The sequence below is a fragment of the Ogataea haglerorum genome (assembly GCF_019207285.1).
Source record: "Ogataea haglerorum isolate 81-453-3 chromosome Unknown 81-453-3_NODE_9_length_481884_cov_97.824832, whole genome shotgun sequence".
In the NCBI taxonomy this organism is placed as follows: domain Eukaryota; kingdom Fungi; phylum Ascomycota; class Pichiomycetes; order Pichiales; family Pichiaceae; genus Ogataea; species Ogataea haglerorum.
In genome coordinates, this window is record NW_025065159.1 from 205397 (window position 1) to 231249 (window position 25853).

Below are 25853 nucleotides of genomic sequence, written 5' to 3' on the forward strand. Positions count from 1 at the left end.
AAGATTGGGCTCGTTAAGCGAAAGTACTGTAGAAAGAATATATTACTCCCTCTTCACGTTAGAAAAAGGGTTCAATGTTCTCACGGTCAAGCAAGGCAGGGCCATTCCCACTTCAGACCGCAGCAGAATAGGCACTTGCTTGAGTTCTCTGATTTCCTGGATGTAGCTATCGTTCTCGACTCTGGTGATACAGTCGCTAAGATATGGTGCGAGAGCAGGGTCCTGGTCGACTGGATTCTTTGTCGATAAGGATGCAGTCGCGGTGGAAAGACTTCTCTGCGGGTCAGAGGCATTTCTCTCCAGAGTTCCGATTGGCGAAGTTTCCGGAGCACTCTTCACACTGCCAGCTCCTGCTGCTCTCTCAACAGCAGTTTTCTGAGTAGGAACTGTGACCTTCGGAGGCCTGATATTCAGTGCCTCTAGTTTCTTGGCTAGCTCGGCAGATATAAGGCCTCCATTCTCCAAGGCCGACTTACTCTGAGTCTTGGCAGCAGTACTGGATGGCGAGCGATACTTGTTCTTAATCGACGATCTGTACGAGAGCGGCTCCTTTTCGTCGTCCGGAATATACGTTGCCGAGTCAACACCTGGCTCCCAGTGCAACTCTAGCACGCGAGTGGTTTTGTCAAATTCTGCCTTCTGCAACGGAAGCTGATCTCCGTGAACACGTTTCTCGATGCCGAATTCCGGAAGCAGAACATCAAATGACGACTCGTAAACTTGGATGACAGTTCCCATAGTCAAGATTTGGCCAGACTCAGAGCTCATTTCGTTAATTGTCTGGCAAAGAAGCAAATGGATGGCTTGTTCCTGGGCGGCTTTGGCACAGTCTTTCTTGAAGTTACAATAATCGCTGTTCATCTTGAGTGAGTCTAAGGTTTCCTTGTAGTCATCAGTATCGTCATTCAGAACGGCCTTCAACTGTCTGTGGACAATGATGTCTGAATATCTTCTCAGTGGTGCAGTGAAATGCGTGTAAACTGGTAGATTGAACAAATAGTGATTAAGACTGTCTGCGTCTGTTTTGCCAGCAATCACATATTTTCCTCTTGGCATGGATTTGATTAAAATAGTTTCAATAGCAGACCGTTTGACTGGATCCTCGATTCTCAGCAAGGAATTTTGGAATGAGGCAGCGTTCGTGGTGTCGAGACTAACCCCAAGATGAGCTGCCTTTCTGTTATAGTTCTCGAATTTCGTAAGTGTTGGAATCGAGTACTTTCTGAGAAAGGCTCTGTCGCCTAAGATCGCATGGATTCTTTGCGCGACGGCCGCATTGACATTGTGGAATATCTCGTCGATTACGGTTGCCGATGGGTAGCTATCGAAAATATTCAAAGACAACCTAACGTTTTCGTCGTCAAGTTGGTCAAGCAATGGCAAAACTGGCTCGATCTTTAATTCTGGGTTGTTCAGCCGTCTTCTTCTCAAGCCTTGAGCAATGAGTGCCAGCGTAGAAATGTATCCGGAAGTTGCATTGATACCTTCACTGGTTTGGGACAAGGTCTTGTTGATGATCTCGTCCATGGTTGAGTAATCCACTTTCTGCTTAGGAGTCACCACTGACTCTCCCATCCAAACATCGTCAATATCAAAAGTGGTAGAATCAATTTCAAACACAACCGAGATAGCCAAGTTGCTCTTGTTTTCTTTGAAAGAAATCTGATCGTTGACTTTTCCAGGGAACAGATGAACAGTTTTTTGGGGTAAAAACACGGAATGAGACCGTTTCTTTGATCTTTTATCCAAACCAGATCCTTGTTTGATAAAATGTGCAACGTCCACAATGTGAATGCCTAATTCAATCTTGGTTTCTGAAATGACCTTCACATGAAGAGCATGATCACAGAAAGAACCTGCCTGTGTGAAAGCAATCACATACTCGTCCTTGAAATTTCTTCTATGTTCATCATTCAGAGCTGCAGTCACATCAGGCAGCTCAGCAACGTATTTGTCTTCATCTTCTGGATACTCGTCGCAGAGAAAATTGTTGTCTCTAAGAATCGAGTCGATCTCGACCTCTGGGTCATTCATAGGGCCCAGCTGGGCGACGAGTGTGCCGAAAGGATGCAACGAGGTGATCGGCCATCTTTTGATGGATGCAATAAACACCTGATCTGCGTATTTTTCGTGGTTCTGAACAAAGTCTTTTGGTACTTGTTCGGTCGGAATAGCAATGAGAGGAACTTTTTTGTCTGTAGGCTTGAACCAGACAATCTTTGGCCTAGCATTGTTCGAGTGTTTTTGATCGTCTTTATCTTTATTGTCTCTTTCCTTGGCGGCCTGAGATGGTCTCAAGAGCCCCAAGGTACCGGAGAAGAGCTGGCCAGGGATCCTGTCCACGACAGCAACCACATGACCAGCATATAGAGGTTTGCAGTCATCGCTGATTTCCTCTTCCTCCACCAGCAACAAGGACTGTCCCTCGACTTCGACATCGTCGTTCTTCTTCTGGGTAGGCCGTTGCTTCAGCGATCCTCTTCTGTTCAAAGAGCCGGACCCACGGCTCAGACCTGAAGAGGACTGTGTTGACGGTGGAGTCTCCGTTGAAGCAGAGTCCGCTGGAGCACCTGAAGATGCCGAAGACGAGTAGCTGGTGCTTGCGTCGTTATGGAAATCGTCTGTAATGTCTGTGGATGCAACAATATTATCCTTTCTTCTCTTCTTTTCCTCTTTTTCCCGTTTAGAAGACCACACCTCGTCTACAACGAGAAGCTCGACAGCAACCAAGTCACCTTCCAAAGCTCTATTTCTGTCTTTGGACCCACAAATGAAGATGTCTGCATCTAGCAGTCCATCTGTAGAAACATAGGCATCCGACCTATTCTTCTTGTTCACCCTAAGAACTCCAGTGACCAGTCTTCCTTCACTGATAAGCTCCGGAAGAGAGCTTTGAGGAAGATAAGGGGCAAAAAGAGATTTTCTTTGCTGGCCGTTCTGGGATTGGTTGAACTGCGCCAGGGAAGACACAGACCCGCCGTATGAAGACCTCGCTCTGTGCCCTGGCGTAAATGGAGATTCAAACCCAGACACTGATGGCTGGGAAGGAACTGGTTGTTGCTGCTTTCTCCAATTGCCGTTGATGTCAGATGGAGCCGTTCTAAAACTGTAGTTACCTGACTGGCGTCTTTCATGGCCAAAGTTGACCGGAGGAGGCATCAAGGTTTGCGAACTGTCCCTTGGAGGGAATTGGAAGGATCTCTGAGGAGACATGTTCGATTTGGACCTGTAATGGCCACCTTGCACTTGGTAGTTGTCGTCATCATTATCTGGAGGGAATTTGAAAGAAGGAGGGGAAGATTCGGTTTTCAGCGGCTGTCCAGACCGTTGGGCCTGTGCCTCTGCAGCAGCCCGCTTGGCTTCGGAGACCCCGAGCGAATGCCTTCTAGTGTGGCCAAGTGCCTGCTGTCGGGTATCTTGTTTGTTGTAATTTTGTTGGGTGCCGGGGGCAACAGAGGATTGAGCTCTTCTGTGGCCTCTGACAGTTTGGAAGTGCTCCTGCTCGCCGTGGTTAACGTTTCCAGAGGTCCTCCTGTTGTGTCTTGGGGTATTTGCAGGTGGAGGCATGGCGGACACGCCCGGAAAACTATAGCCAGGCTGAGCATAGCTCGTCTGCTGGGTGAATTGCTGTTGCTGCTGAAGTATCTGCTGTTGCTGGGCCTGAACAATTTCAAGCTGGCGCTGCAAATTAAATTGTTCCACTGAAGGGCGAGTTAGTAATTAAAAGCCACTGTATACTTACGCATCAATGTAGTAAGCTCGCTGGGAGAGCGTCTGTGAGCCACATGGATGGTTCTCGGTTTATTTCCGGACGTCTGGATGGTTGTGGACGGGTGTTCGGGATGGTTTATATCCGGCAAGTTATGATTGGAACCCATTTCCTAGTGAAACAAGGAAGTCGTAGTTAGCGATATTATTAGTTCTAATTGCCAAAATTTGCGAACTGGAATATACGGTAGGTCAATGGCACTGGGAGAAGAGTTATTCAGCTATAACAAACCAGTATTTGCACAAGATTCGCAAACAATATTGGTAAGTTGAAAGACTGACTCAAAAATGCACTAGAAAAAAATAGTGATTATGACAAACCCTTGAATTAAAGTGGCTGCCGGACTAGATCTACAAGCTTCAATTGCGTACCGAATTATAATTATATGGGGTAACTGGAGTATTGAAGAGGTCGATATTCCACAGGTTGCATGTCGCGAGGACTAATAGCCGACTTAAACGAGAGGCCAGACATGCTGCATTGTCGAATGCTATTTTTGGAGTATTGCTGTCACAGGAGAACTTGTGATTTGAAAAAAAAAAAAAAGAGAATGTGGGCTAAGAGGTTCGAACTCTTGCATCTTTCGATATCACGGCCTAAACGTGACGCCTTAACCACTCGGCCAAACCCACTGGACAACAAAGAATTAGGTGCATTGTCAAAGATACTATTCCTTGAATTCTAGAGGATTGGCAGCTAATTGAATATGCACCCTGCGATTGGCAACATCAGTCCTGCATCCTCCTTTGGTTTGGTTCTCGTTCTTGGCACTGTCCGGTCATCTCTCGGTATTTCAATAGCATTTCGAAAGTTGGCTACCTGCACAGCCGAGAAAATCCAATAAATATTTTTTTTGCACTTTCTTCAGTTACTATGGGTCGTTGTAATCTTGTTGCTTGGACTGCTGTCACAGCAATAGCGACCACCGCCGTTGTCGAGGCCCTTCATTTTTATTTTTCCAAGTCCAAAAGACCGGCTTTGGAGCCTACAACCAAAGAAGTCGCTTCCACGATCTCAGATTTCTCGGAAGAACTTATTAGAGAGCAGCTGGCAAGAAACTATGCTTTTCTTGGCGAAGATGGTATGCGCAAAGTTCGTGAGCAGTTTGTCGTCGTTGTTGGTGCTGGTGGAGTGGGATCCAACTGTGTGACCGCCCTTGTTAGATCTGGAGTATCTAAAATCAGCATCATTGACTTCGATCAAGTCAGCTTGTCTTCCCTTAATAGACACGCAGTCGCCACTGGAAGAGACGTAGGTACGCCAAAAGTGGACTGTCTGCGAAAGCATCTGCTCCAGATTGCGCCTTGGTGCGAAATCGAGGCCATCAACACCCTTTTCACCATAGAGAGAGCTGGGTCCTTACTTTTGAAAGGTAACCCGTCCTACGTTGTTGATTGCATTGACAACATCGATACCAAGGTTGACTTGCTGTCCTTCTGCTACGAGAACAACGTGCCTGTGATTTCTTCCATGGGAGCCGCTTGCAAAAGCGACTCCACAAGAGTGAACATCGCCGATATTTCGGCTTCTGACGAAGACCCTCTGGCACGTTCTGTTAGACGGAGACTGAAGAAAAAGGGAATAATCAAGGGCATCCCGTGTGTCTTTTCGAGTGAGAAGCCAGACCCCCGTAAAGCGAGCCTGCTTCCTCTTCCCGATGAGGAGTTTGAGAAAGGCCATGTGGACGAGTTAAGTGCGTTGCAAAATTTCAGGGTGCGGATCCTACCGGTTTTGGGCACGATGCCGGCCATGTTTGGTCTGACTATAGCAACATACCTTGTAACCACCGTGTCTGGTTATCCTGTGGAGCCAATCGAGGGCAAAAACCGAATCAAAGTCTATGACGGCATCTTGCAGAGCTTGGCAGGACAGCAGGCCAGACTTGGGCAGAAAGATCAGCGCGTGCAAATCGCATTGAGTGATGTTAATTACATTCTTGAAGAAGTTTTCCGCGGAAAGTCGCCTATCAGTGGATACTCGACAAGATTGGCGCTTTCGAGATGGAAAAGAGACGAGCCACTCTCGTTGCAGAACGTGGTGATCATGACGAAAGAGGAACAAAAAATACACGAGGATAGAGTTCTGCTGGGTGGCGAGAAGCTGGAGGACGTCTACCCCAAAGAAGTGCTCGACTTAGTGGCGAAGAGATTCGAGGAAGAAAAATACTACTCCAAGTTCCGTTGAAGCCATTAATATATGTACACTTAAAAGAACCATCTTTGGCCCTTCGAGGGTGGCTTACCGAATTTTGGATTCAATGCTGCAGGATCGTGGTTGATGTTTTTGCCGAGATTCTTCAAGCCGTCCGATGTGAGAGTCTTTCTAATACCTTGTTCTCCAACGCTCTGTCTAGCGGCGCTGGTGATTTTGCCTACGTTGAATCCCATCTTTCTAAGCTTCGACACAACTGCTGGGGTAATTGCGGCGGTGATCGGTAGACGGATGAATATCAAAGATTTGTGTATAGCGTATGCAACGGCAAACTCTGTCCACAAGGTGGAATATCCTGACTCGCCTGTTTTCTCCGACTCTCCGCCGGAATTCTCTGGATCACCCTTTCGCCAGCCGATCCATCTGAGGAATCGGTCCTGGTACTCTTTGATTGCCTCCTCTCCCGCGGAATGGACCATCAGAAAGGTGAGCGGCAGGTCAATACAGCTCAAAGCAAAGTACACCCCGAGCGCAGAGTATCCGTACTCCTGCATCAACAACTTAATTCCCTTAGGCTTTTTCTCGCCAGGTATCTGTGTGGAGTTGAGGCGCGCAGAGCGGAAACCCGTCCGACAGGCTCTGCTAAATCCGGTTCTAATTCCAATTCTAAATGCGAACATCGTCAATTGCGAAATATTAAAAAGCCTGGGAAGATTCAAGCAAGTTTAATATTCATAAATATTTTTGTCTGAAGCGATTGTGTCTTAGATTAATGTATTATTTATGCCCATGTATAAAGAATGCGAAACCTCTTAGAATTTGGCCTTCTTCTCTCTTCCAACAGTGCACTTGATCAAGCCGTTTGGATGTGGAGATGGGTAGAACAACTCGTTGTCGTTCTCCAGACCCTTCCAGCTGAGGTCAATCAGGAAGTAGTGCTTGTTAGGAAGACTGTACGAGACGGTGCTGACCTGGGGAACAAGCCTCAGAATTTCCTCACACATGTTGTACATGGTGGCCTGCACAGAGGCAGAATTCTCGAGCGCAAACAGCTTCAAGGTCGTTTCTCTAGCGCTCTTGTATGCGGCATCGAAGAGACCTGCTCTTGCCTGCGAGATGACGTTTTGTAGCGAGCCGATCTTCTTCGAGTCCCACTCCCAGACGGAGTCGACATCCGTAGACAAGATCCGGTCGGTGGTAGGCTGAAGAGTGGTGTAGTCACACTGGTTGAATCCGTAGAACATGGATCCGGTCGACTTCAGAACAGTCAGGTCCTTGATTCCAGACTTGAGAACAAACTCTCCAGAGCGTTTGTACTTCAGCGAGGCGGTTCTGAGCTCCTCGCCGTCCTTCACAAACGAGTGATCGTGGATTTTGCCGTTGACAGGGTACTTGGTCCATCTGTGCTGGAAGATCTCGATATCGACGCCGCTGACGTGAGAGTACTTGCTAATGAAGTGCTGGCCAAGATGAGCAGCAAAACCCTCGATCGGAAACACGTCAAACTTTTTGGCCTCGACAAGAATCGTGTTCTTGATCGTGTCGGTTGGAACAATGGGAGCGTTGTCGGCCTTGGTGTATGCAACGTCAAAGTCTCCAACAAGAAGAACTTTGACAGTTGCCTCCATCACCTCGTGGACCTTAGGGTTCGAGGGGTCTTTCTTGACCTTGAGAAACTTGACGTTGTCTTTTCCGTATGTAGAGGATTGCAGGATAGCCATCTTGGGTTCTGTCTGATAAAGTGTGCGGTATTTATAGTTAAAGCAAGAGAAAGCGCAACAATAAATCTCCTACCTAATCGTTCTACCGGTTGTCGGAGAATTCCGTGATTATGTCATCATTTTACCTCCCGCGCTGTTTGCGTCGTCTGATTCGCGTGGGACAGGGAATCAACTGAAATACGCACTAGCAGGAGCAAGAGCGTGGCAGACTCAGGGCCTATTGTTGAAGACCGCCTGGTGCAGCTGTTTGTCGATACAGGCCAGATAAGCCCGGCACCCCGAGTAGAGTTGGCAAATACGCAACTAAAAGGGTATCTTGAATCACGCCATCTTATCGTGTTGCATTAGCAGCAAGGCTGTTCCGCAGGCCAGATTGGGCACTCCAAGAATCTTGCTCTTCTCTGGCGTGACACTCCTGGAGAAATACAACCTTGCACCAAAAGGAATCCGAGCCCCGCGAAGCAGGAATTTGGCAAATTTGATAAGATATCCTTCGAGAAAGTTAATTACCACACAATGTTTGGCAAAATAGCAGAGAGACTCGCCGGCAAGAACATCTTGATCACTGGTGCATCGACAGGAATTGGATACAGCACTGCAAAGCACTTTGCCGAGGCAGGCGCAGGCAACATCAAACTGGTTTTGACTGCTCGTAGAGAAGATAAGCTGAAGGCGTTGAAAGAGGAGCTTTTGAAATCTTATCCATCGATCAAAGTTTTCATCGGCTCCTTGGACATTTCAAAAACTGACCAGATCTCCCCATTTTTGAAAAACTTGCCCGAGGAGTTCTCTCAGATTGATGTCGTGGTGAACAATGCTGGTAAGGCTTTGGGCCTGGATCCTGTTGGCTCTGTTGATCCTGCTGATGTGAAGGAGATGTTTGAGACCAATGTTCTGGGCATGATCGAGCTGACTCAATTGGTTGTCCGGCAGATGAAGGAGCGCAACAAGGGTGATATCATCCAGTTGGGCTCTGTTGCAGGTAGAGAGGCTTACCCTGGCGGAAGCATCTATTGTGCTACCAAGTCTGCTTTGAACTTTTTCACCAGTGCCTTGAGAAAAGAACTGATCAACACGAAGATCCGCGTCATTGAGGTCCAGCCCGGTAACGTTGCCACTGACGAGTTTTCTCTGGTCCGGTTCAAGGGTGATAAAGAAAGAGCTGCTGCTGTCTACAAGGGCACGGAGCCATTGTATGCCGATGACATTGCAGAGTTGATTGTCTTTGCTGCCACTAGAAAGGAGAACACTGTTCTTGCTGAAACTCTGATCTTCGGAAACAACCAGGCCTCGCCTTTCCACATTTACCGGGGCTCTGAAAATTAAGTAGATCACCTAAAAAAATAATTGTCACAATACTCATGTATAAAGATTCAGCAATCGACAACGCTGTGCGGGCTGGAAATTTGCGCAGTGCTTTGGTTCTGGTTTCCAAGAAAATCAAGGAGCACCCCAATAGCTCGTACTTCTATGCTCTGGAGGCCGAGATCCTGGCCTTGTCGGGGAGAAGACAGGAGGCCGAGTCCAAGGCTAACCTGCTAATGGACAAACTGCCAAGCGATCCGGACGCGTTGAAACTTCTCGCAAACGTTTTTGATTTGTGTGAAGCGCGACAGGATGTCTTTGACAAGGTGTGCAAAAAGTACCCTTCTGTGGATCTGGTGTACGAATATTTTACCTTCAGCGTCGCTAGAGGCGATATTTTGGGCATGCAAAAAGCATCCATGCTTCTAACAAGGGCCGTGGCGACTGCAAAGCAGTCTGTGGATACTCAGTTATTCAAATTTTGGGCCGCAACATGTCTGATGCTTGCGTGTCGCTGCTGTGCCTTGCCTCCTTCGATGCAAAAGCTGTATCCGCAATTGGGTGTCCGATTGATGGAGCAGGTAGGACTTGCGACAGCACAACATGTTTACGTCTATGTTTGTCTGCTTCAGCTTGCTGGTAGAGATGACGACAGTTTAAAGTTTATGGAAAACTTTCTGGCCAAAGAGAACGACTTGGAGCTCAAGATCATTTATCTGAAGACATTGGATCAAATGAACAGGCCAGAAAAACTCTTTGAAGTTTGCGAGAACTACTTAATTCGCCTACAGGAGGACGACTGGGATACATGGAAACTGCTTATCAAAGCTGCCAGAGCAACCAACAAGATCGACGACTGCAGAACACTAATTAGTTCTTACTCCTCCCGTAACACCAAGCTCGCTGCTATTGAACTTGATCAGCCTGGAGCAATTCAGGAATATTTTCACTGTTACGAGACGAAGCTTTGTTGCTTTAGCGATCTGAAGCCCTATGTCCACAAAGGCGTCTCCGATGAAGCGCTTTTGAAGGACAGATTTGATGCGTTTATGAAGCTCAAAAATCCAACACTTGAGAACGTGATAACTGCGGTCAACCTTATGAAGTTCAGGGCGTTGGATGCTAGAGACAAGCAGTTTGTTGCTGACTGCTGTATGTTGTACAACAAAACAAAGTTCCACCTCGACTCCCTTGAAGAGTTCGATTATTTCCCTGGATACGAGTTCATAATCCTCGCTATTGAGGCATCAATAGAGCACTTGGATTTTGATTTGGAACTGGTCTACTCGCTGGTTGTGATTTTGGAGGAGGCCTTGTTCAAAAACAAGTACGAGTTCCATTTGAAGCTCTGGCTGATGAGACTGTGCACAATCGCTAATCTCCAGCCTGCTGCTGACGAGCTTTATAATTCCCTCAAAATCAAGTTTGTTCAGCATGACACACTCTCCTATCTCATTGGCACAAGACGGTCGATAGGAGCGGGTCCTTTGGTGGAGGTGTCCAGGTTTTATACCCATAAAGTTCAGAGAGAGGTACCTCATATGATAATCAGCGGATTTCAGAGCATAGCGATGAACAAACTCCAAGGTTTTGTGGAATTTTACAACAGGCTCAACACTTCGTTTGCAAAACTATCTACTGCTGTGGAGCTTATCAGAGCATACAGGCTCAAAGATGACCAAAAGAGCGTGGAAGAACAGGTTTCTGTGCTGCGTAGTCTTGGAGATCAAGAAATTAGCGACAATAGAGACTTCAAAACGTTCTGGGACTGCGGCGTTCATGAGCCTCTTGAAGAGGTGGACCACAAATTGCCGCAGTACTATAGCAATGCTCACCTGCGGCTTTTGGTGCTCAGGGAGCTTCTCATCTACGACCCTGAATCGCGCAAAACGAAGGAACGGAAAAAGGAACTTTTGGAGCTTTATGCCAAACTGCAGCTGTCCGACATCGAAAAATGGAGCTTCTCGGTCCTGCTTCAGCATTTCGACGGCACAGAGCCGCTGCCGTTGCCTCCTAAGCCCGATACAATGCTTTCTTCAAAGTTCAACTACTACCATGCTGTGGTTGTGGACACATACAAGCAAATTGCATTTCTGAAAGGAAACACTAAGCATACAAAATCAATCTTGACTACCCTTCGCAATGAAAATAGAGAGTACAAATCGATGGCCAGAAAACAGCTTGAAGATATGAGGAAAAAGGTCAGGGTGTTTTTGAAAAACAATTTCAAAGAGCTCGACATCAGTGATAACTCAATCAGTGCTTCTTTCGCCAAAATGAGGCAGAATCTAGATAGCTCGATCGCATATTTGCAGGGACTATAGACTGTGTACATATTACTACTTCATCTTCTGTCTCTCCTTTGCTGGAACGCGTCTTTCCTTGGTTCCGAAGACCAGCTTATGAGGCTTCATGAACGACTGTAGCACCTCGTCGTCCACCTTTGCGCGCCTTTCCTGGAATTCCTTCACGTATTTCTGCAACGTTTCTATGCAAAGCTTCTTCATCTCGCCAGACAAAAGCTCACCAGAGCGGTATTGCTCAGCAACCGTGTCAAGCAGGTCTTCATCTTCGTTGAAGTAGGAAAGATATTGGTATGCGACATCGACGTCTGGGTTTCCACCGTACTTTCTGTGCTCCTCGACGCTCACTTTGCCACCGCTGAAAGCGTATTTATTCACCTTCTTTTGGATCTGTTTGGGAGTATCTGTCATGAAGATGGCACTGTTTTCGTCAGAGGCGCTCATCTTAGTTGTAGGGCCCTGCAGAGCAGGGAAGAACCGCGAGTGGACCAACGATGGCTTGCTAAATTTGAGCTTGTCGGCAACGTCTCTGCAAACTCTAAAGTATGGATCCTGGTCAATAGCGCACGGAATCAAACATGGTGTTTTTGGAGGCAGTCCGAGCACATCAGGGAAAGACGAAGGGAAGGCAGTGGCGATCTGGACAGAGGCAAAATGGAGCTTACCGATACAGTCAGAGTCCTGGAAACCAAAAACAGCCTTGGCCGTCGAGGTGGTGATCTGTCTCGAAACGCGAACCACAGTTTCGTAGAGAGCAGAGTTCATATACTCAAGGTCGGAGAAAATGAATGTGTTTTCTGGCTTGAAGCCCACCGAGATAATATCCTTGGCGTTCTCTTTGGCGAACTTCTTGACATCCTCAATGGTCAGCTTCTGCTTGAACAAGAACTTCTCGTCGTCGGTTAGCTCAATGACCAGCGGCACATCGAAAACGTCCTGCAACCATTTGGTGAACGTGAACGGAATCATGTGACCCAGATGCATCGAATCTGACGAAGGACCACGACCGGTGTACAGAAAAAAGGGCTCGCCATGCTCATACAAGTCTAATATTTTGCTGAAATCTCTCTCAGAAAAAAACAGGCCTTTTTTCAGGTAGTGATGAGGCTCATAGCCGGTCACTTGCTGAAACCTCTCCAAAGTCTCCTTGGTGATAGGCTTGGTTCCGAATTGCTTGATCAGTTTCTCGTAATCGATCCCCACGGCCTGGCCGTCAACAACGGCTCCTTCAACCTCCCACGGAGTGATCTTCTGCTCAGCAGACTCGATCTTCAAATTTTCGGTGCTCTCAACAAGCCCACTCATGACGAATTTTTATTTCACGCAAAACCAGAAAACACTTATTTTTTTAAGCCCGAAGTTTGTTTGATTACATAATCATGGATACAGAAGCGTGCTGTATCAGCTTGTACTCATCACAGACTCGGTATCGGTGTCGATGAGCTCGTCAGCGGTATCCTCTTCACTGATTTCGTTCCAAGATGCGTACGTAAGCAGTCCGAACCCGCCCACGACGAGCAGGTAGCCCAGCATCTGCGGAAGACTGATGCTGATTCCCCAGAGAAGCCATTCCACTATTCCGACGAGCAGGATGGTGACCAGAGAGGCAACCGACGAGAAAACCGGCGAAGTCAGTGCCATAAGTGCAAGGAATGAGACACTGAAAATGAGATTCGAGATCGTCGACAGGAAGATGTACAACCACTGGGCTCCTGAGGTAGGGAACGCAAACCTGTGCCAGCCCAGAAGCTGCACTATGGCAACTGGAATAATAACCAGAATGATGGTACTGATGCCTATGAGACACATCGTGAAGTTGGAGAAGGTGGCCTGTCTTCTGGCGCTGACTTCGTTGGACGGAGGACAGCATTTCTTCTTATAGAGAACCTCGTACAGGCCGTAGAGAATGGCGCCAATAAGAATGATGATGTCTCCCTGGAGTCTATGCGGGTAGTTTCCGGCATCCCTGTCCTTCCCCGAGTATGCAACAACCATGACTCCAGCAATGGCTAGCACCACCGAGCCCAGCTTTATGAGAGAGAACATTTCTCCCAAGATAGGTATGGCGAACATGTACGCGGTAAAAGCGCTGCAGTTGTAAATGGCAGTCACGTCTGAGCCGGTGGACATCCCCATAGCTATATACCAAGTGATTCCTGCCGTGTTTAGGATGACAGAGAGACCCAGGGTCGATCTGAAAATGTACCTTATAGCCTGGCTTTTGAAAAACTGCGAGAATCGCTTGAAACTGTGAGGTCCAAACTCCTTTTCGTACCCCTTTTGGTTGGCCCTGACTGTCAGTTCTGCGCTGTGAAAAATGTTTTTGTGTTGAGTCTTCACCGAGCTGGCAAAAGCGCGTCTGATACCTTTCCAATGCTTACCGTTGGCGTCTTGGTAGCCGTGTTTATGACGCAAATACCGTCTGAATGTCTTGTATGTGGCAATGCCTGTGAATTGCAGAGGCCACAGAATCCACCAGGACCCATGTGTTATGAGCAACAGCAAGATCGGTTCTCCGAATTTGAGCTCGTTGTATAAGTAAGCGGTGGTTTCTGTTTGCGTCACAAACGCGATTAACGAGGTGACAAAAAGCGTGACCACAAACACAATTTTCATGTAAGAAAACGAGTACTGGTGCATGCTACGCATGCTGCGGATGTCTTGCGATGCACCAAAGCTGCCACGGAGCTGTCTGTGGTTTTTTTGAGGTTCCACGAGCAGAGGCTCGAGGGAGTTGAGGGACTGGGTCGGCCCCCGTAAAGATTCTGACATGGACGGTGTATACGGGCCTGAGTGAAAGAGCGTTGTGTAGAAGCTCTCTAGCAGTGGCGGTCCATATATCAGGGAAAAAGAGATTCAGGAACTTGTTTGCAAAATAAACGGAACGAGCTTTATTAAGCCTGGGAGAGCATCTCTGCACCGCAAAAATATGAAGTAAAACTTTAGCTATTTTTGTTCAGCATGTCCCAAAGGAAAGAGGACGACAGCGAGAAAAAACCCCAACATCGACGTACTGTGGACTACTTTACTCCGTTGGGGAGATACATGGTTCAAAAAAATGTCTACAATCGCCGAGGCCGTCAACCTTTGGGGAAAGTACGTCCAGAGATGTCTTACCTGACCCAACTGTTGCCTCCGCATCCAGAACAGCCAGAGGTGGTGGATGTGGCCACCAAATTCGTGCACGTTTCGACGAACAAATCCAAACACGCTATACATGCGCTCAAATGGACGCCGGACGCGCGCAGAGTGCTGGTCTCCTCCCACTCTGGAGAGTTCACCATCTGGAATGGCTTGACCTTCAATTTCGAGTCTATCATGCAGGCCCATGACTCCCCCATTTTTGCGCTGCAGTATAGCCACAATGGTGACTGGCTGCTTAGCGCGGACCAGATTGGATGTATAAAGTTTTGGCAGCCAAACTTCAATAATGTCAACATCCTCGCCAAGGCCCACGATAACGCAATCCAGGATATAGTTTTCTCACCAAACGACTCAAAATTTGTGAGCTGCTCCGACGATCTTACCCTAAAGATATGGAACTTCAGCACGGCCACAGAAGAACGCACTTTGAAAGGACACCATTGGGATGTGAAAGCCTGTGACTGGCACCCTAATTTGGGATTAGTCGTTAGTGGCTCCAAAGATAACTTGGTGAAATTTTGGGATCCAAGAGATGGAAAATGTATATCCACCATCCATGATTTCAAGCACACGGTGACAAAGGTGCGATTTCAGCCCAAAGGAAACCAGCGATTGTTGGCTGCGTGTTCCAGAGACCATTCCACAAGAATATTTGACATTAGACTAATGAAAACTATCAACGTTATCAAATCCACGGACGACGTCGACTTGACCTCTATCACCTGGCACCCAGTCCACTCGTCCACCCTTACCATTGGTGGCTACGACGGGTCGTTGTCCACCTACGACCTAGCAAAGGAAGTAAATCAAGACTTGATCTTCAACAGAGAAAAACAACCGGCTTCCACCACCTCCCCGCTCCACAGAATCCCATACGCACACGACAAGGCCATCCATGACCTTCAATATCATCCTCTTGGACATCTACTGTGCACTGCAGGAGCAGATAAATCAATGCGCTTCTGGTGTCGGTCTAGGCCAAATGATCCACTTGGATTCAAAGACAACGCCTACACGGGAGAGTCTTGGGCAGAAAAGCAGCCTTTTGCGATGGACCAGAATGGAAGAGAGCCAGAGCTGAAACAGTTCTACCAGCCTCCTCCTTCTGGTCTTCCAGGATTGTCTGGGCTACCAGGCTTGCCGGGATTGCCAGGCTTGCAAGGAGTTAGCTCTTTACCAAATATTCCTGGAATGACTAATAAATAAAATTCGACATATCACACGTTATGTACAGTGTATTCATTCGTAGCAAGAGCTTGTTTGATGGGCTTGTACCCATCCGCGTAAAACTTCTCGACTTCCGACAGATATTGTTGTCCGAAAGTAGATCTGTAATGTAGCAAAAAATCATAAATATGCTGCAAAAGCACACTCTCGAAGCGCCCCACGTTGTTCTTTTCGTTTGATCTTTGTCCGCATTTATAGCTGAACGACTCTCCCACATTAGACATGATGAAATAGTTGACATCCAGTTGGTCGATCTCGTCCAACGTTACCTCCTCGTAAATCTTTTCGTACTTCTCAACCCGTTTGAGAAAATCGGTAATGGCCTCCTCGCGTGGCACGCCATAGTAATCTTTATTCGTGGTTTTGCGCTCAATGTTGTATCTCCTTAAGGAAATATTTGCACAGCAGACCTCTAGAATGGCGACGTTGATCACCACGTTCGCTTCCGCAGCCGTTTGCCTGATGGTCTGCACTACTTTCTTTCTTCTTTCTTTCGTTGTATTAGTGGCGTCAAACACTCCGACGTCAATCTCATCACGTATGAGACTGCTTGTGAGCTCGTTTAGTGCCTCAAACGCATATAGTTCGCGTAGACGTTGTGTAGCGCTTTTTGTGAAATCGAAATCAAACTTGTGCGTTAACTGCTTTTCATACCTTCTCCGGACATTACCAGCGTTAAAAGACTTGAAACGTAAGTCTGCGCGCTTCACTCTATTCACGTATGTTTCTAGTTGTTCGGCCACTGTTGATTTCCCACTGGCGGGAAGCCCTACTAAACAGATAGCCCATTTTTCGCGCTCCGGCTCGGCAGTGTCCGCCACCAGTTCTGTGGTGGCGGACTCAGTGTCGTCATCCACAACTTCCCTTTGGTCAAGCGAAAAGAGGTTAGCGTGTAGCAAATTTCCCACTTCACTCTCCACCAAGCTCGGGAAGAACTCCGGAGTGGTGGCGGCCGTTTGTATGGTGGCTATTGATGTTGTTGACTGGGTCCTTGTGGAACTAACGCCAGTGTTTGATTCACTAAGCATATTGGAATTTCTCAAACGTATTCTGGTGACTTTGCCTTTTTAATATTGACAACCCCTCCCGATGCAAACCAGAACTCAACTGTGATTGTTCTCATTTCTTTTTTGGAAAAGAGGAGTAAAATACGCTAAAATTTGAGCGGAGTTACCCAAAAAAAATCCCAGTATCTGGCGCGGCTCGTGACCGACCGTTTTTCTCGCGATAAAAGTCCGAAGCACACCTAACACCTCTCTAGTCCATTTCCCTTTTCTTGAAAAAAAACATCCCCATTTGAAGCTCTCTCACCACTTTTTTCATTTCGGGATCGGGAGATCCATGATCGAACTCGAGAAGCGTCCGTAAAAAGGACTTCATATTGTTGAAGTCCCTGCAGGTAATATCTAAATGCCCGAGACTATTGGCGTTGTCAAAAAGAAACGTTCCACCATACTCTAATCTCGAACACGGAGAAACGTACCAGCTCGGATTCATGTGACCTAGTTCATCCAGCTTTGATATGGTTTTTCTGGCAAATTGATCCTTGACTGTGATTGGCAGTTTCGGGAACTCGATGATCTTGATTGCAGGAGTATATTTGTACTCCTTCAATATCATTAATCCGTAGACATCGCTGTCGACTAACGCCACAACCTTTGCCTCTGGGTAATGCTGTGTTAAATGGTACAGGAACCTTTTTGTCAGTCTGTCGGGGAAACCTTTGGCAGTGATAAGTATCTTATTTTTCTGACCGTGCTCCTTGCATAATTTAGAAAAAACCGACTCCTTTTCCACAATGATGATCTCTTCTGGACAAGAAGAAATAAAGCGAAAGTCTTCATGACGGGACTCGAGAGAGATGAGCGGCAAGAGCGTTGCGCCCTCGTTTTTCTCAAGATTGACCAGTTTGTCTCTATAGTAATATTGCAGATCTGCATAGATCAGCCCCTTCTGTGCTGCCACTACTCCCAAAGTCTCTGTAGATACTCCGAAGGAGCTGGCAATATCATCAATACACTGATTAATCACAGCCTGCTTTTTGAACAGAGTCACATCGCGATAGTAGATCTGTCGCTTGGAGACAACAGAATTTGGCGTAGAAGATACCTGGTCGAACAATAACCTTAGAACTTTCAGATAGCAAGCGAATTTCAAGTTGATCTCTGAATCCAAAGACGGGAAGAGTATTTCAGTGGTGCTCGTAGTCATCACGGGAACTCTTTGAGTTGACTCGCCTTTCCGTTTCAGAGATTCCTTTTGTTTCTTGAGAACAAGACAAATAGACTCTCCCTTTTTAAATCCATTTTCTACGAGCGTGAGAATGTTCCATAAACGCTCCTTTATTTGCGGACTTGTGGTTAGAGACGATATGCAGGGGAATCTTACATTGAGCTCAATTCGGGCGAGATTGTGATTACTCTGGTATCCATTATGTCAAAATTCGGGGCAAGATATTTTCTAGGGTTCATATTGTTTTTAGGCTATTGTTTATTTATCTGGTGTACGGATGCACAAAAAGGTGTGGTCAATTGTCTGTTCTGATACGGTATTTAAGCTACGCTGACGGAGCAAATGAAGTATGTCTCGCACAAATTCTGACACTCAGCACTTGTCTAACTCCAGGGTAGTTATTGTGGTCATCCTGTGTTGTTTCACCTTGTTCTTGATCTTCACACTTGCTGTGTTCTGGGGGGTGCAGATATATTCAAGGCTCGTGCTACCATTATTTCCAAGATCCTGGAGTCAGGAATCGGGAACGAATGGTTGCAATGAGCTTCCCCCTTCCTACGAGGAGACCCGACTATCAGACAACCCCTATGTTTACCCGGGAATAAAGCCATCGTATTCCGTTCAGGAGCTGAAGCAGCTGCGGTGCTATCTTGATCACAGAGGCAGGCTGTGCCATGTTACTGTGGCGCAGCGAGTCGATCCCCAGACAATGAAGGAATACGACGAGATCCAGCTCTCCAAGGACAGTCTGCCAGACTACAGTAGCGACGTTTTGTCCCTCGAGACTCCAAGTCCTTGCCACAACCCAGAGTCAAGGTAATAAAGGAATTGTCGATTCCAGATATTATGCCAAAAAAATGGCAAGCGTCGCGACGACTCGTGGCAGAAGCAAAATTATATATAGTTTGCAGATAAATAAATCAAGACTTTCATCGTTCCACTATTTCTCAGAACATGTTACAATCGGACTCTTTAGACCTAGCGAGGAGATACTGGTCATACAGCAATGATGGGTCCAAATATGCTTTTTTTGCCTTTTTGGCTGCTATAATTATCATCTTTCTTATCTTCACTTATATGCTTAATGTCCGCAGAATTAGACGGGGAAGAACTCCTATAATCTCACAATACCTGGCACCTCCAAGCTACTACCAATCACAGCATCAGAGCCCAGATGCTAACACTGTGCCGTTGCCGGCATATACAGAACAGCCAAATCCCAACCAGGACATTGGATACTACGACAATAACGGAAACTTCATTCCTTACTCGAAAGCCAATGGAGCCGGCGGGCCCAGCGTGCCTCCTGGGCCCAATGGGCCGGGCGAAGTGAATGGAGACAACCAGACGGCTCCAAATCCCTTTGATCAGCAAGGAACAGGCCACACCAGCCCGCCATATGCTCAGGCTCCCGCCACCGAGCCAATAAGCTCGCCGCAGCAGGCGTACTCTCGCCCAGACGATACCGAGACATATCCTACGTATACTTCGCATTCTTCCAGCGCGAATGCTCCGGCAAACTATACTCCTCCTCCAGGGCCACCTCCGACTCATAAAAAGAACTACTAGAAGTCCGTGGTGCAAGGATGGAATCGAATCTTATGTAAAATATATTTCATTTATGAGCAACCAAGGTAAAGTGCAGAAGCCGAACAAGCCTGCCGCCAACTCACTGAAACAAGTCGAGACGAAAAAACGGCAAGTATTCAAGGCAGTTCTGGCTAGTCCGTATTCCCGCCGTAACCTGTGGCCGGCCGTGAGCGCCGATTTGCAGAACGATCTGGTCGATCTTCTTTGTTCGATCCTCGAGCAGGTCGGGACCTTCAACAAGCTCTCGCAGGCAGAGAAAAAATCCTCTGGACTGGAAAAGCCGCCTATTAGCGAATACGTCATATATGGGTTCAACAGTTGCATGAAAGCTCTTGAAAAGCAGTCCAAACAGATCCAGTCTATGAAACTAGACTTGAACAGCGACCACACTCTTCGATATCTCTTTGTGTGCAAGCTTGATATGACGACGCCGCTGCTTTTCCAGCACTTTCCTGTTTTGAGCGCGCATGCGAATGTGAAGCTTATTCAACTACCGAAAAATACACATCAGAGATTACAGAAAGTCTTAGGTCTGAAAAAACCAACAGAGGTGTTGGTTTTGGCCAGAGGGGCTGCAAAAATGTACCCGCTGCTTGCTGAGCTTGCTGAGGGCGTGGATGACGTGGACATCGAGTTTCTTCGAAGTGGGCCTTTTGAGGCGAAAATAAAACACATATTGACGCAACAGACGGTTAAAAAATAGCAGTGTATTAAAGTGCCGCATGCGCGAGTTTAGATGCCAATTGATGCACTTTGGTGAGTGGACGGCGTCCCAAGTCGGTGAGCAGCCGCGATACGGATTCGGATGTCCAATTCGGAGCACGTGTGGAAAACAGAGGCTTGGGCGCGTGGTCTAGACCATCCACAAACTGGTTGCTGAGCTTGTTGAAATATAATAACGATGAGGCCCTTGTCATTCCCACATAGAGAACCCTGCGCTGAGTATCGTTGAAACGGTAGTTGTTGCCTGAAAGAATGAAAACGATGGGGAACTCAAGGCCCTTGGCGGTGTGGATGGTCGAAAAATTGACTTCATTGTCGTTGGAGGTCTTGATACTGCTGCTGGTCACCAGCGTATCGTTGTTGTAATTTTCCATGAAGTATGAGAGAACAGTGTGTTCTGGTGGTTTTTGTGCCTTTGCGCGTTGTAAAGTACTGTAGATGGTGTCGAAATGGAGTCTGTACTCCAGCAGCTGGTCTTTGGTGAATGCCTCCGCGCCGAGGACCTTGTCAAACCCCAGCTCCTTTCCCATCCTCAGCAGCGTGACCAGGATTTGGTCAGGGTCGTTCTGGTTCAACTCGCTCCTGCATTTAGCAATGTACTTCACATAATGCGGCAGCATGCCTAGTTTTTTCGGTTTTTCGTAGCCAGAATCATGCAAATATTCGTAGACAGGCACGTCGTGTTCGGTTGCCAGCGAGATCGCTTTGCGGAGAGTCGCCTCTCCGATGCTGGGGACGGTCGATAGCGAGCAAAGAAGCGGGAAGTTGACCCGCGGATCAACCAGCACCCGGACATACTGCATAAAGAAAGACAACGGGCTCTGGAGCCAGCGAGGGTTGCTGTTGAGCTTGCATAGTCCAAACCGGCCCCTTTCGCTGAAATAATTCAGGACAGAGTCGACCTCGCGGTTGGTGTAGCTCAAGATTGCAATATCAGAGGGCTTGATGGCGCCCTCAGAGATGTCCACAAGCCGCGTGACTTCGTCGTAGATGAACTCGCGTTCCTCGGCCGGGGATGTGAAAGAGAGACGCAGAGGAGGTAGGCCACACGGGGGCTTCACGCTGTGATGAACGGGAGTGCTGTGTCCTAAAACTGCGTTCGCAAACTGCAGCACCTCTGGCGTGGACCTAAAAGACTGGTTCAGATGCACTATGTTGGGCTTGGGGTGCCGCTCCATCAGTCTCTCCCAGTTGTGCCTGAAAGACGCTCCTAAGAAGCCGTAGATCGACTGGTCAGAGTCGCCGGCAAGCGTCAGATGTCGGCCCTTGCTAATCTGAAGCACCAAGTTCATGACCGCCGGATACACGTCCTGGAACTCGTCGACAAAAACGACCTTGTAGTTGTCGACGAATTTGGGCGGCGAGTGCAGCAGACTGGAACACTCCTCCAGCACGTCGTCATGGGTGAACACGCGCGTCGACCCAAACATCTCCACGATGCGTGCCACCACGGCGACGTCGCTGGTCGATCGACGCGCGTCGCGCAAGTGCGATCGCAACTCCGCCATCGAGCTTGCGCTGCGACCCATGTCAACCAGCCTGGCCAGTCGGCGGAGGTCGTCGTCGTCCAAAATGTTCCAGTCAGTGTACTTGGACCCGACCACCTTGCCTGCAAACGAGTGGAACGTCATGACGGGGATCTGGCAAGCCATGGGCCCCAGGACGGCACGGAGTCGCGCTCGAAGATCGTTGACCGAGCGGTTGGTGAGACTGAGCACTAGCAGGTCATCTGGCCGCATCCCGCTCTGCGACTGCGTGCTGAGCAGGTACGCGATTCTGCTGGCGATCGTTCTGGTCTTGCCAGATCCAGGCCCAGCCTTGATCCCAAGCAGGGTGTCGGGGCTGAAATCGCTCGTAATCGCGGTATATTGCTGTTCTGTGCACTTTATCTCTAGATCCATATGGACTATAAATGTATAAACGCAAGCATGACACCCACCTCAAAGATTGCGCGACAGAGAAATTCTGATCTATCGCAAAATATTTTTCCCACCGTTATGTACTCTTTTCGAATCCCTGTCTGGCGACCTTCTCTGCTTCGATGCGCGCCCTTTCCGGGTCCAGAAACTCGAAGTGGTCTGTTTCCGGGGACATGGCCGAGTTGAACTTGATCACCATAGGGATCCCGTTCGGGATGTTCACCGAGCTGATCGCGTCGTCATCGATAGCATACAGATGCTTGACCAGAGCCCGCACAACGGACCCGTGCGTCACCATGAGAACCGTCTCACCCGCCTCCAGATGCGGCACCACGTGCTTGTTGTAGAAGGGAAGCAGCCGCTTGGACACCATCTGCAACGACTCGGCACGGGGCAGGTCGTCCTTGGCCACCTTTGCGTATCGCCTGTCGTCGATGCAGTAGTACTTGTCGCCTGGATCCACAGCTGGAGGACACCCCTTGAAGGCACGGCGCCAGAATTGGTACTTTTCCTTGCCGTACAGCTCCAATATGTGACTTTTGGGCTCGCCCTGGAGCTTGCCGTAATGGCGCTCGTTCAGCCTCCAGGACTTCACCTCGTCGATGTACTGGCAGTTCATCTCCTCCAGTATAATATTAGCGCTCTCTATGGCCCTCGACAGTCTCGACGTGAAGCAGATGTCGGGTTGCACGTACCCGGACTCTAAGATCAGCTTAGCCGAATGGCGTGCTTGCTCTCTTCCCGTCTCGCTAAGTTTGATGTCCACCCATCCACAGAATCGATCGTCCTTGTTCCACAGCGATTGGCCATGTCTGATCAATATCAGTGTGCCTGGCATGTTGTTTCTAAATCAGCTAACGCAATTATTTTCTAGCTTAACTTTTTTATGGCAGTGCTATCCTGCCTGGTATTTACAATCGTTCAACTCTTGATTTGCCACTTAGCTAAGATCTGTATCATGAACTTGAGTCGCAGAATATTTTCTGCCCAAAGACGGTTTGCCTCCTCTCTCACGGCCATCAATGAGCTCCAGCAGGCAAAGATGCTGGCGCGCGTGCAGAAGTTTGACGACAAAACCAAAATATTCGATAAGCTCGACAATCTACATATGCTTGTTCTCCGGAAGGGCTACTACAATGTCAACATCAACAAACTGGGTTTCCAGTCGAACTCGCCAGAAATCCGAGACAGATACTCCAACTTGTACCATATTTTTGACATTGAGGAAGCATTGTCGCAGCACTTTACGAAAATGCCTCTGCTGTCTGCTCCTCAGCCAACAACCACTTTCACTGGCAGCGGTTCGAGCCTGATGGTGGTGCTGAACTCTATGAGACAGCGCAAGGACTCCCCCGTGGAGAATCACATCAAGCTGTTGCACCGCCTCGCAAGAAACGATGTGGAACTGAAGCGCGGCATTCAGGACGTTCTCAAGACTTTTGAGAAAGAGGACGACTTTTTCTACCAGTACGTCCTCGATTTGTGGGAGAAGAAAAAAGAGTTCAGTCGCATGGTGGCCAAACAAAGACAGGCCAAAGAAGCGGCGCAGGTAAAAAGTTAATTCATATACAACAGCAGCTACCCAAGTATCCTCCAATTTTGATCTCCCTACCCCACCAAACCATGCACAGCTCCCTCAAAAATTGACGGTCTGTTGTACTATAAGGATCTAGACCCATCTCGAAAAGATCGTGAGGCTCAATCCATAGGCTGTGGTCACGGGAAGCGTGATCAACAAGCGTGTCAGCCTCGCTCGTTCCCTCGTTCAAATGGTCAGATTCGCTGTTATTTATTATGTCGACCAGGATTGTGAACAGCTTTGTGGTCAGTTTCTGGAAATATCCAATCAAGGACACCAGCCGTTCAACTTTAGTCTGGTTGACATCATCGAGCAAATCTTGTTCTTCTTCAAACTCGTCCCTAGGGCTCTCGCTGCTTCCTGCAGTAGCCCACCACGAAAACCCTTTCCAGATAACTTCACGGAGCGAGAGCGGCTCCGTGGTAGCCCTTGCATGTGGAGGAAGCTTGACCTCCAAATCCTCTATGCGAAGATCCCGGCGAACAACGTTATCGGAGAAGGCAGCATACACGAGCTTGAAGCGATTGAAGTCTCTCGGCGTCGCAAGAATGGGTTTCGACGATCCGGATGCTAACAGAAGCGGCTCTCCTTGATCAGTGTCAGGTAGCAGCAAAGAATAATGGTAGAGCTCTGTTTTCTCCAAGATAATCTGGTCAGAAGTCGAGGCTATAAATCCATTTTCTTGCGACCTCAGAAACCCGATATCGTTAACACACACGTTGTATAGCGGTGTGAGATGTTCCAAGGTTTCCTGCTGGATCACCTTAGATTTAATCAACATGAGCTTCAAATCTTTTGGAATTGACGATATCATAGAGACGCAGTAGATGATCTTGGACAGCTCGCTGATCGAACGATGAGAGTTTTGCGGTGCATAAATAATGATTTTTTTACGAGTCAACGCCAGCTTCCACAATCGGTATACCAAAGGGCCGAGAGTCTCCATCAGCGGAAGAAGATAATTGACCATGTGCTCGTCATCAATAGTGTATTGAGCCAGGTCGCTATCATTTTTTGGCAGGGTCCCGTCTGTGGACGTATCTGCTAAGGTAAGTGAGGTCATGCCACTCTCAGAGCTAGTCCCTCTATCTGCATTCTGTGGCTCGTCATTGGTAAGAGTTTGAATAGACTTTCTTCTATTTATATTGACGTTTTTTATGATATCTTTGAATTTAGTGCTCAAGTCGTTAGGTCCCTTAAATCTGTGAACTATCCAGAATTGTTCGAGATTGTTGTACTTATCTTGCTCCTCTCCAGAATCCAGAAATCCTGTGACAAGCCTGTTCAGCTCATTTCTGTAGTTCCAGCAAGACGAATACACTCTGGGCATCCATGTCTCGTTCAGATGCTCTGGATCCACCAGAACCCCAAGTGAGTACATCTTCACAGAGTTTCTGTCAACATTTCCATCAACCGTCTTCTGCGATGCCAAGTTTTGCTTGAAAACCAGTAGTCCATACAATAGAGACCTGGTGTTGGCCCGGTTCGGCTCTCCTTTTTCATGAACAAAACAGATAATGTCAGTATCAACAGAGTGGAGACCCGACGGCAATGCCTTGAATTCCAAGCCTTTGCTAGGATACAAAGATTCATTTAATGATCGGAACCACTTTAGTTCGTATCCCGTATGCACATCAAACTTTGCCAGAAACATGCCACATAGGGCCGCCTGGGAGACCTTAGACGGATTGGCCACCGTAGGAATGGCTATCTCCATGCTGCAAATATTGGCCAAAGAAACAAATTACCACTTGACCGTATATATTATTTAGCCTACGATGGGGCAGAAAGTGTTGCTGACGTAATCGAATATACGACAAGGGAGTTGTTGTGGCGTAGCTGAAGCGAACACAGAGGGCATGTAAAGAGGATGTTCTCAGCAGCAGTGCAGGATAGCTTATTGGGAGAGCTGTAAAGCTTTTCTGAGAGCACAATGTGGTAATAATCAGAAATATAATCGATTGTTATATCCTCCTTCCCAAGCTTATTGCATTAATCTGATTTTATATTTCAGATAATTATAAAAAAATATGATCCACTAATTCTACGTTTGCGACGAGGTCGTTGTTGTGTCAAAACGATGAGACAGCACAACAAGTGCAAGAACATAGCAGCAGTGCTAAAGCACGATAGTTACGCTAATTCGATCTGAAATCTCATTCCTAATATACAATTATACCCAATACACCG

At 47.6% G+C, this 25853-nt stretch overlaps 18 protein-coding genes across 18 annotated transcripts; 8 read left to right on the top strand and 10 right to left on the bottom strand.

The window, feature by feature from the left end:
* Positions 1 to 42: 42 nt before the first annotated feature.
* Positions 43 to 3878, bottom strand: KL911_003435 (uncharacterized protein; the record flags this gene model as incomplete). Its single annotated transcript, XM_043198615.1, has 2 exons — positions 43 to 3660; positions 3732 to 3878. The coding sequence occupies 2 exons, from the start codon at positions 3876 to 3878 to the stop codon at positions 43 to 45; spliced, it is 3765 nt and encodes a 1254-aa protein (XP_043053766.1).
* Positions 3879 to 4642: 764 nt separating this feature from the next.
* Positions 4643 to 5953, top strand: KL911_003436 (uncharacterized protein; the record flags this gene model as incomplete). Its single annotated transcript, XM_043198616.1, has 1 exon — positions 4643 to 5953. One exon carries the CDS (start codon positions 4643 to 4645, stop codon positions 5951 to 5953), a length of 1311 nt encoding a protein of 436 aa, XP_043053767.1.
* Positions 5954 to 5973: 20 nt separating this feature from the next.
* Positions 5974 to 6600, bottom strand: KL911_003437 (uncharacterized protein; the record flags this gene model as incomplete). Its single annotated transcript, XM_043198617.1, has 1 exon — positions 5974 to 6600. The coding sequence occupies one exon, from the start codon at positions 6598 to 6600 to the stop codon at positions 5974 to 5976; it is 627 nt and encodes a 208-aa protein (XP_043053768.1).
* Positions 6601 to 6732: 132 nt separating this feature from the next.
* On the bottom strand, positions 6733 to 7641 carry KL911_003438 (uncharacterized protein; the record flags this gene model as incomplete). The annotated part of the gene is made up of 1 exon (XM_043198618.1): positions 6733 to 7641. The coding sequence occupies one exon, from the start codon at positions 7639 to 7641 to the stop codon at positions 6733 to 6735; it is 909 nt and encodes a 302-aa protein (XP_043053769.1).
* Positions 7642 to 8157: 516 nt separating this feature from the next.
* KL911_003439 (uncharacterized protein) lies at positions 8158 to 8967 on the top strand (the record flags this gene model as incomplete). Its single annotated transcript, XM_043198619.1, has 1 exon — positions 8158 to 8967. The coding sequence occupies one exon, from the start codon at positions 8158 to 8160 to the stop codon at positions 8965 to 8967; it is 810 nt and encodes a 269-aa protein (XP_043053770.1).
* A 35-nt stretch (positions 8968 to 9002) lies between these two features.
* On the top strand, positions 9003 to 11270 carry KL911_003440 (uncharacterized protein; the record flags this gene model as incomplete). The annotated part of the gene is made up of 1 exon (XM_043198621.1): positions 9003 to 11270. The coding sequence occupies one exon, from the start codon at positions 9003 to 9005 to the stop codon at positions 11268 to 11270; it is 2268 nt and encodes a 755-aa protein (XP_043053771.1).
* A 15-nt stretch (positions 11271 to 11285) lies between these two features.
* Positions 11286 to 12554, bottom strand: KL911_003441 (uncharacterized protein; the record flags this gene model as incomplete). Its single annotated transcript, XM_043198622.1, has 1 exon — positions 11286 to 12554. One exon carries the CDS (start codon positions 12552 to 12554, stop codon positions 11286 to 11288), a length of 1269 nt encoding a protein of 422 aa, XP_043053772.1.
* Positions 12555 to 12650: 96 nt separating this feature from the next.
* KL911_003442 (uncharacterized protein) lies at positions 12651 to 14021 on the bottom strand (the record flags this gene model as incomplete). The annotated part of the gene is made up of 1 exon (XM_043198623.1): positions 12651 to 14021. The coding sequence occupies one exon, from the start codon at positions 14019 to 14021 to the stop codon at positions 12651 to 12653; it is 1371 nt and encodes a 456-aa protein (XP_043053773.1).
* A 189-nt stretch (positions 14022 to 14210) lies between these two features.
* On the top strand, positions 14211 to 15599 carry KL911_003443 (uncharacterized protein; the record flags this gene model as incomplete). Its single annotated transcript, XM_043198624.1, has 1 exon — positions 14211 to 15599. One exon carries the CDS (start codon positions 14211 to 14213, stop codon positions 15597 to 15599), a length of 1389 nt encoding a protein of 462 aa, XP_043053774.1.
* An 11-nt stretch (positions 15600 to 15610) lies between these two features.
* KL911_003444 (uncharacterized protein) lies at positions 15611 to 16648 on the bottom strand (the record flags this gene model as incomplete). Its single annotated transcript, XM_043198625.1, has 1 exon — positions 15611 to 16648. One exon carries the CDS (start codon positions 16646 to 16648, stop codon positions 15611 to 15613), a length of 1038 nt encoding a protein of 345 aa, XP_043053775.1.
* Positions 16649 to 16877: 229 nt separating this feature from the next.
* On the bottom strand, positions 16878 to 17831 carry KL911_003445 (uncharacterized protein; the record flags this gene model as incomplete). Its single annotated transcript, XM_043198626.1, has 1 exon — positions 16878 to 17831. One exon carries the CDS (start codon positions 17829 to 17831, stop codon positions 16878 to 16880), a length of 954 nt encoding a protein of 317 aa, XP_043053776.1.
* A 370-nt stretch (positions 17832 to 18201) lies between these two features.
* KL911_003446 (uncharacterized protein) lies at positions 18202 to 18672 on the top strand (the record flags this gene model as incomplete). The annotated part of the gene is made up of 1 exon (XM_043198627.1): positions 18202 to 18672. One exon carries the CDS (start codon positions 18202 to 18204, stop codon positions 18670 to 18672), a length of 471 nt encoding a protein of 156 aa, XP_043053777.1.
* A 134-nt stretch (positions 18673 to 18806) lies between these two features.
* On the top strand, positions 18807 to 19421 carry KL911_003447 (uncharacterized protein; the record flags this gene model as incomplete). The annotated part of the gene is made up of 1 exon (XM_043198628.1): positions 18807 to 19421. The coding sequence occupies one exon, from the start codon at positions 18807 to 18809 to the stop codon at positions 19419 to 19421; it is 615 nt and encodes a 204-aa protein (XP_043053778.1).
* Positions 19422 to 19473: 52 nt separating this feature from the next.
* KL911_003448 (uncharacterized protein) lies at positions 19474 to 20145 on the top strand (the record flags this gene model as incomplete). Its single annotated transcript, XM_043198629.1, has 1 exon — positions 19474 to 20145. The coding sequence occupies one exon, from the start codon at positions 19474 to 19476 to the stop codon at positions 20143 to 20145; it is 672 nt and encodes a 223-aa protein (XP_043053779.1).
* Positions 20146 to 20152: 7 nt separating this feature from the next.
* Positions 20153 to 22066, bottom strand: KL911_003449 (uncharacterized protein; the record flags this gene model as incomplete). Its single annotated transcript, XM_043198630.1, has 1 exon — positions 20153 to 22066. One exon carries the CDS (start codon positions 22064 to 22066, stop codon positions 20153 to 20155), a length of 1914 nt encoding a protein of 637 aa, XP_043053780.1.
* Positions 22067 to 22160: 94 nt separating this feature from the next.
* On the bottom strand, positions 22161 to 22922 carry KL911_003450 (uncharacterized protein; the record flags this gene model as incomplete). The annotated part of the gene is made up of 1 exon (XM_043198632.1): positions 22161 to 22922. One exon carries the CDS (start codon positions 22920 to 22922, stop codon positions 22161 to 22163), a length of 762 nt encoding a protein of 253 aa, XP_043053781.1.
* A 120-nt stretch (positions 22923 to 23042) lies between these two features.
* Positions 23043 to 23645, top strand: KL911_003451 (uncharacterized protein; the record flags this gene model as incomplete). The annotated part of the gene is made up of 1 exon (XM_043198633.1): positions 23043 to 23645. The coding sequence occupies one exon, from the start codon at positions 23043 to 23045 to the stop codon at positions 23643 to 23645; it is 603 nt and encodes a 200-aa protein (XP_043053782.1).
* Position 23646: 1 nt separating this feature from the next.
* On the bottom strand, positions 23647 to 25380 carry KL911_003452 (uncharacterized protein; the record flags this gene model as incomplete). Its single annotated transcript, XM_043198634.1, has 1 exon — positions 23647 to 25380. One exon carries the CDS (start codon positions 25378 to 25380, stop codon positions 23647 to 23649), a length of 1734 nt encoding a protein of 577 aa, XP_043053783.1.
* Between the last annotated feature and the right edge of the window lie 473 nt (positions 25381 to 25853).